The following is a 7,165-nucleotide window of genomic DNA, read 5'->3' as shown; positions in this document are numbered from 1 at the left end:
TTTGTCATCTATAGATTTAATACATTTCTTCCATTCATCGTCGATGTTTGACAGAGGGCATTCATAGTAGTGTTGCACCGATAATCGGTTCAATAATCGGTATCGGGCCGATATTGGCTACTAGCCGATTAATCGGTTTTGATTAAATCAAGGCCGATGTTAATCTCCACTGCGCTGTGTAGTATAATGATGTGGGGGAGGCTAGACATAAGTTATTTGGCATTTTAATTAAGTTATGTGCTAATGGTTTAGCGGTGACTACAAGCCATGCCCATAATAAACTGTCAGGATTTAGGCCATGCCCAACAATAAACTGAGGTTTTTAGGTTTCTATGTAGTGCCAGCCACTTGTCTCAACTGTAAAGCAGTAGTAAAATGTACTTAAAACCTGTTTACCATGAGTAACTTTTACTTGTGGTATACATCTAACTTTACATTTTAGCCTAGAATGAGCTGTATATCAATGGTTATGTCACTAATATGAGCCATTTAATAATGATGAGGATGAGTGTTAGTGTTATTAGTGTATATCGGATCGGTTATCGGTATCGGCTAATTCTGTTGCTTAATATCGGTTATTGGAATAATCGGCTAATTTGGATATCGGTGCAACACTAATTCATAGAACTCAAAAACCCTTGTTTTGATGTACCTAATTATAAGTACTGCCAATGTAGGTGGAGCAGGTCACACCATCGGTAAGTGTTGAGTTACTTATGTATTAGCTCACTTAATTTCTTTATCAACAGTTAGTTCCGTGTGCCCAAGTACTGCCAGTTTAGGTGGAGCAGGCCACACCCTCGGTAAGTGTAGAGTTATGAATTAGCTCACTTAATTTCTTTATCAACAGTTAGTTCCGTGTGCCCAAGTACTGCCAATGTAGGTGGGGCAGGCCACACCCTCGGTAAGTGTTGAGTTATTTATATATTAGCTCACTTAGTTTCTTTTTCAACAGTTAGTTCCGTGTGCCCAAGTGCTGCCAATGTAGGTGGAGCAGGCCACACCCTCGGTAAGTGTTGAGTTATTTATATATTAGCTCACTTATTATCTTTATTAACAGTTAGTTCCGTGTGCCCAAGTGCTGCCATTGTAGGTGTGACAAAATTATTAAAAATTAAGTCACTTGCTTTTTATCAATGGTCAACTGTTTATGTCCATACACAACCTCTGCAGGTAGGGCAGGTCGGACGCTCGGTAAGCATTAGTATATTTATAAAGAGGTGAAAATCTTTATCAACTGTCAATGCAGGTACTGTTTCTGCACGTCAGACAGGTCGGACCCTTGGTTAGTGCCAAGATATTATTTTATGAAACTACTTTCATTATCAACAGTTAGCTCTTTCAACAAGTACTTCTTCTGTAAGTGGGGCAGGTTGGACCCTTGGTAAGTAGTAGAATATTTATGAAGAGGTGAGAGTCTTTTATCAACTGTCAACCCAGGTATTCCTGCACGTCGGACAGGTCGGACCCTTGGTTAGTGCCAAGATATTGTTGTTGTTTTTAATGAACTACTTTTATACTTTTCATTATCAACAGTTAGCTCAGTGTCAACAAGTACTACACCTGGAAGTGGGGCAGGTCGAACCCTCGGTAAGCATTAGGATATTTATAAAGAGGTGACATTCTTTTATCAACTGTCAACCCAGGAACTGTTCCTGCACCTCGGACAGGTCGGACCCTTGGTTAGTGACAAGATATTGTATTTTAATGAAACTACTTTTATACTTTTCATTATCAGCAGTTAGCTCAGTGTCAAAACGTACTACACCTGGAAGTGGGGCAGGTCGAACTCTCGGTAAGCATTAGGATATTTATAAAGAGGTGACATTCTTTTATCAACTGCCAACCCTTCATATCCAGATACTGCTCCTGCAAGTCGAACAGGTAGGACACTTGGTTAGTGTTGAGGTATTTATGGAACTACTTACTTGTTTTCTCTATCAACAGTCAGTTCTATGTGTGCAAGTACTACCCATTCAGGTGGGGTGGGTCAGAACCCTGGTTAGTGTTAAGGCTATAAATTATAAATTTATGAAATTACTTTTTTTCTCTTTATCAACAGTTAGCTCTACGTGTGGTACGTAGGGTCAATCTGTGGGTTAGTGATGTACAATAGAGCATCATACTTTGGAATTGTGTGCGCAGTGCTAGAAATATGGTGTAGAAATTTGTAAATCATTTTTGGTAGATGGAAAATTTTCTGTTCACTCAATGCTTCCACATTGGAAATGCAGTCCGAACAAAATATAATTTTAGTCAGCCAAATGCTGAAAATGAGCAACGGCCAACTACTATTTCTAATACTGTATACATTTTTTGGTATTTACAGTACAGTGAAACCTCACTTAGCAGCCACCTCAAACATAGCTCTGATGTACTTTCCAACCTCACTAATAAGGCCTCATTATTGGTCCAGAGGTGGCCCTATAAATGAGGTTTCACTGTGCTATATTTTATTGGTATGAAGTTACTAGCATTTGCAATAATGTAGCCAGTGAGGTCGGACAGAAAGTGGTTCTCTTGTCTGAGAACAAGCAACCTATTGGGCTGGGGCAAGTCATCAATGGCCAAGCTGATGTTCATCTGCAAGCAATCCCTGATGGTTACTGCAAAGTAATGATTGATTATGTTGTATCAGGCACTCTACCATATCTAAAAAGTCCGTTTGATGATGATGACTTGCAAGCAGGACAGTTTACTGTATGGCCAAAAACTTTAACTGAAAGTGCATACAGTCAATGAAGTTACTGTAAATAATATCTAATCCAAAACAGCCAAGCTGTAAAAAAAGTGTGCGGCCCTCAGAAAGGCTATGGTGAAAAAAGATGTGAAATCCAAGGTGGCGGCCAAGAAATGGCTGTGATGGTAGGTTAATGGTAAAAATTTTAATAACGACAATTCAGGTGAATTTTTGTGCCGCTTCACAAAATTTACCTAAATTGTCATTATTAAAATTTTTACCATTAACCTACCATCACAGCCATTTCTTGGCCGCCACCTTGGATTTCACATCTTTTTTCACCATAGCCTTTCTGAGGGCCGCACACTTTTTTTACAGCTTGGCTGTTTTGGATTAGATTTCATTTCTTTTTGTATTTGTATACCCCAAAGCCGGCCTATGGCCAGCTTTGGAACTTTTTTAACCTATGTTTTTTTCTTTACTACAGGAAGAAGAAAAGATGAAGTAGATGTACTTTAAATAGTTTATCAGTAAATGTACAAATTATATATACTGTATAATACATATGTGACCGGATTTGCGAAAAGGGGTCTTCCACACACATCCAATTTGCCAACTTTGACAATTGATAACTTCAGGTTGGAAAGAGCTATTACCTTGAATTTTGGGCAGTGGTGAGCACCACTATAGCTGAATACCTGGTGAAATTTTCAGGTTAATGTGTTACTTGAACATTGAGGTATGGTCTCCAACATTTACGGAATTGGATGTGTGTGGAAGACCCCTTTTCGCAAATCCGGTCACATAATATTATATTGATTACAGAAATCTCCATGGTGGTTTCTTTGTAACTGAACACTCTACAAGGTGACTTCTTCTAATTGCTCTCTCTACAGGGTGAATTGTTTGTAGCTGAACGATCTACAAGGTAACTTCTTCTAGCTGATCTCTCTACAGGGTGATGTGTTTGTAGCTGAATTCTGTATAGGTGATTTGTTTGCAGCTGAGCTCTTTACTGAATGGTTTCTTTGTAGCTGAACTCTCTAAAAGGTAACTTCTTCTAACTGATCTTTCTACAGGGCAATTTGTTTCTGGCAGAATTTTCTACAGGGTGATTTCTTTGCAGCTGAACTCTCTACATGGTGGTTTCTTTGTAGCTGAACTCTCTACAAGGTAATTTCTTCTAGCTGATCTCTCTACGGGGAGATTTGTTTGTAGCTGAACTATCTACAAGGTAACTTCTTATAGCTGATCTCTCTACAGGGTGATTTGTTCGTAGTTGAATTCTGTACAGGTGATTTGTTTGCAGCTGAGCTCTTTACAGAATGGTTTCTTTGTAGCTGAACTTTCTCCAAGGTAACTTCTTCTAACTGATCTTTCTACAGGGTGATTTGTTTGTAGCTGAACTATCTACAAGGTAATTTCTTCTAGCTGATCTCTCTACAGGGTGATTTGTTTGTAGCTGAATTCTGTACAAGCGATTTGTTTGCAGCTGAGCTCTTTACAGAATGGTTTCTTTGTAGCTGAACTCTCTACAGGGTGATTTGTTTGTAGCTGAAATCCCTACAAGGTAACTTCTTCTAGCTGATCTTTCTACAGGGCGATTTGTTTGTAGCTGAGTTCTCTACAGGGTGTTTGTTTGCAGCTGAATTCTCTACATGGTGGTTTCTTTATAGCTGAACTCTCTACAAGGTGACTTCTTCTAGCTGATCTCTCTACAGGGTGATTTGTTTGTAGCTGAACTCTCTACAGGTGATTTGTTTGTAGCTGAACTCTCTACAAGGCGATACTTCTAGGTGATCTCTCTACAGGATTCCTTGTTTCTAACTGAACTCTCAACAGGGTGATCTGTTCATAGCTGAACTTTCTACTGGGTGATTTGTTTGCAGCTGAACTCTCTAAATGGTGGTTTCTTTGTAGCTGAACTCTCTACAATGTGACTTCTTCTAGCTGAACTCTCTACAAGGTGACTTGTTTCTAGCTGATCTCTCTACAGGGTGACTTGTTTCTAGCTGAACTCTCTACAGGTGATTTGTTTGTAGCTGAACTCTCTACATGGTGGTTTCGTTGTAGCTGAACTCTCTACAAGGTAACTTCTTCTAGCTGATCTTTTTACACTGCATATATGTTTGTAGCTGAGTTCTCTACAGGGTGATTTGTTTGCAGCTGAACTCTCTACATGGGAGTTTCATTGTAGCTGAACTCTCTGCAATGTGACTTCTTCTAGCTGAACTCTCTACAGGGTGACTTGTTTCTAGCTGAACTCTCTATAGGTGATTTGTTTGCAGCTGAACTCTCTACATGGTGGTTGCTTTGTAGCTGAACTCTGTAAAAGGTGACTTCTTCTAGCTGAACTCTCTACAGGATGATTTGTTTGCAGCTGAACTCTCTACGTGGTAGTTTCTTTGTAGCTGAACTCTCTACAATGTGACTTCTTCTAGCTGAACTCTCTACAGGGTGACTTGTTTTTAGCTGATCTCTCTACAGGGTGACTTGTTTCTAGCTGAACTCTCTACAGGTGATTTGTTTGTAGTTGAACTCTCTACATGGTGGTTTCTTTGTAGCTGAACTCTCTACAAGGTAACTTCTAGCTGATCTTTCTACAGGGTGATTTGTTTGTAGCTGAATTCTCTACAGAGTGATTTATTTGCAGCTTAACTCTCTACAAGGTGACTTCTTCTAGCTGAACTCTCAACAGAGTGATTGATTTTTTTTGCAGCTGAACTCTCTACATGGTGGTTTCTTTGTAACTGAACTCTCCACAGGGTGATTTGTTTGTAGCTGAACTCTCTACAGGGTGATCTGTATAGCTGAACTCCCTATAAGGTAACGTCTTCTAGCTAATCTTTCTACAGGGCGATTTGTTTGTAGCTGAGTTCTCTACAGGGTGATTTGTTTGCAGCTGAACTCTACATGGTAGTTTCTTTGTAGCTCTACAATGTGACTTCTTCTAGCTGAACTCTCTACAAGGTGACTTGTTTCTAGCTGATCTCTCTACAGGGTGACTTGTTTCTAGCTGAACTCTCTACAGATGATTTGTTTGCAGCTGAACTGTTTACATGGTTTATTTCTTTGTAACTGAACTCCCTGCAAGGTGACTTCTTCTAGCTGATCTCTCTACAGGGAGATTTGTTTGTAGCTTAACTCTCTACAGGTGATTTGTTTGCAGCTGAACTCTCTACATGATGGTTTCTTTGTAGCTGAACTCTCTACAAGGTAATTTCTTCTAGCTGATCTCTCTACAGGCCGATTTGTTTGTAGCTGAACTCTCTACATGATGGTTTCTTTGTAGCTGAACTCTCTACAAGGTGATTTCTTCTATAGCTGATCTTTCTACAGGGTGATTTGTTTGTAGTTGAACTCTCTACATGATAGTTTCTTTGTAGCTGAACTCTCTACAAGGTGATTTCTTCTATAGCTGATCTTTCTACAGGGTGATTTGTTTGTACCTGAACTCTCACATGATTGTTTCTTTGAAGCGGAACTCTCTACAAGGTGATTTCTTCTAGCTGATCTTTCTACAGGGTGATTTGTTTGTAGCAGAACTCTCTACAAGGAAACTTCTTCTAGCTGATCTCTCTACAGGGAGATTTGTTTGTAGCTGAACTCTCTATACATGATTTGTTTGCGGCTGAATTCTCTACATGATGGTTTCTTTGTAGCTGAACTCTCTACAAGGTAACTTCTTCTAGCTGATCTCTTTACAGGGTGAATTGTTTGTAGCTGAACGATCTACAAGGTAACTTCTTCTAACTGATCTCTCTACAGGGTGATTTGTCTGTACCTGAACTATCTACATGATGGTTTCTTTGTAGCTGAACTCTCTACAAGGTAACTTCTTCTAGCTGATCTCTTTACAGGGTGAATTGTTTGTAGCTGAACGATCTACAAGGTAACTTCTTCTAACTGATCTCTCTACAGGGTGATTTGTTTGTACCTGAACTATCTACATGATGGTTTCTTTGTAGCTGAACTCTCTACAAGGTAACTTCTTCTAGCTGATCTCTCTACAGGACAATTTGTTTGTACCTGAACTCTCACATGATTGTTTCTTTGAAGCGGAACTCTCTACAAGGTGATTTCTTCTAGCTGATCTTTCTACAGGGTGATTTGTTTGTAGCAGAACTCTCTACAAGGAAACTTCTTCTAGCTGATCTCTCTACAGGGAGATTTGTTTGTAGCTGAACTCTCTATACATGATTTGTTTGCGGCTGAATTCTCTACATGATGGTTTCTTTGTAGCTGAACTCTCTACAAGGTAACTTCTTCTAGCTGATCTCTTTACAGGGTGAATTGTTTGTAGCTGAACGATCTACAAGGTAACTTCTTCTAACTGATCTCTCTACAGGGTGATTTGTCTGTAGCTGAACTCTCTACAAGGAAACCTCTTTTAACTAAGCTCTGTACAGGGTGAATTGTTTGTAGCTGAACTATCTACAAGGTAACTTCTTCTAGCTGATCTCTCTACAGGATGATTTGTTTGTA

The 7,165-nt window shown here is 39.4% G+C and overlaps 1 protein-coding gene across 1 annotated transcript; it reads left to right on the top strand.

Moving 5' to 3' along the window:
- Window positions 1-646: 646 nt before the first annotated feature.
- LOC136245191 (uncharacterized) lies at window positions 647-2,754 on the top strand. Its single transcript, XM_066036692.1, has 16 exons — window positions 647-698; window positions 750-803; window positions 851-904; window positions 956-1,009; window positions 1,061-1,093; window positions 1,174-1,194; window positions 1,250-1,285; window positions 1,333-1,384; window positions 1,441-1,473; window positions 1,537-1,590; window positions 1,647-1,682; window positions 1,739-1,795; window positions 1,861-1,884; window positions 1,948-2,001; window positions 2,063-2,098; window positions 2,492-2,754. The coding sequence occupies exons 1-10, from the start codon at window positions 647-649 to the stop codon at window positions 1,538-1,540; spliced, it is 393 nt and encodes a 130-aa protein (XP_065892764.1). The 3' UTR covers window positions 1,541-1,590; window positions 1,647-1,682; window positions 1,739-1,795; window positions 1,861-1,884; window positions 1,948-2,001; window positions 2,063-2,098; window positions 2,492-2,754.
- The last annotated feature ends 4,411 nt before the right edge of the window (window positions 2,755-7,165 follow it).

Source organism: Dysidea avara, chromosome 15 (assembly GCF_963678975.1).
Source record: "Dysidea avara chromosome 15, odDysAvar1.4, whole genome shotgun sequence".
In the NCBI taxonomy this organism is placed as follows: domain Eukaryota; kingdom Metazoa; phylum Porifera; class Demospongiae; order Dictyoceratida; family Dysideidae; genus Dysidea; species Dysidea avara.
Note: the sequence above shows the minus strand (reverse complement) of the source record. Positions and strands in the feature narration are given on the sequence as shown.

Excerpts from the sequence above, each read along its gene's own strand:
- LOC136245191 (XM_066036692.1), top strand. The coding sequence starts at position 647 with ATGTACCTAATTATAAGTACTGCCAATGTAGGTGGAGCAGGTCACACC. Across the intron at positions 1,286-1,332 it reads TCAGACAGGTCGGACCCTTG|TTAGCTCTTTCAACAAGTAC; the intron begins GTTAGTGCCAAG and ends CATTATCAACAG. Across the intron at positions 1,385-1,440 it reads TGGGGCAGGTTGGACCCTTG|GTATTCCTGCACGTCGGACA; the intron begins GTAAGTAGTAGA and ends CTGTCAACCCAG.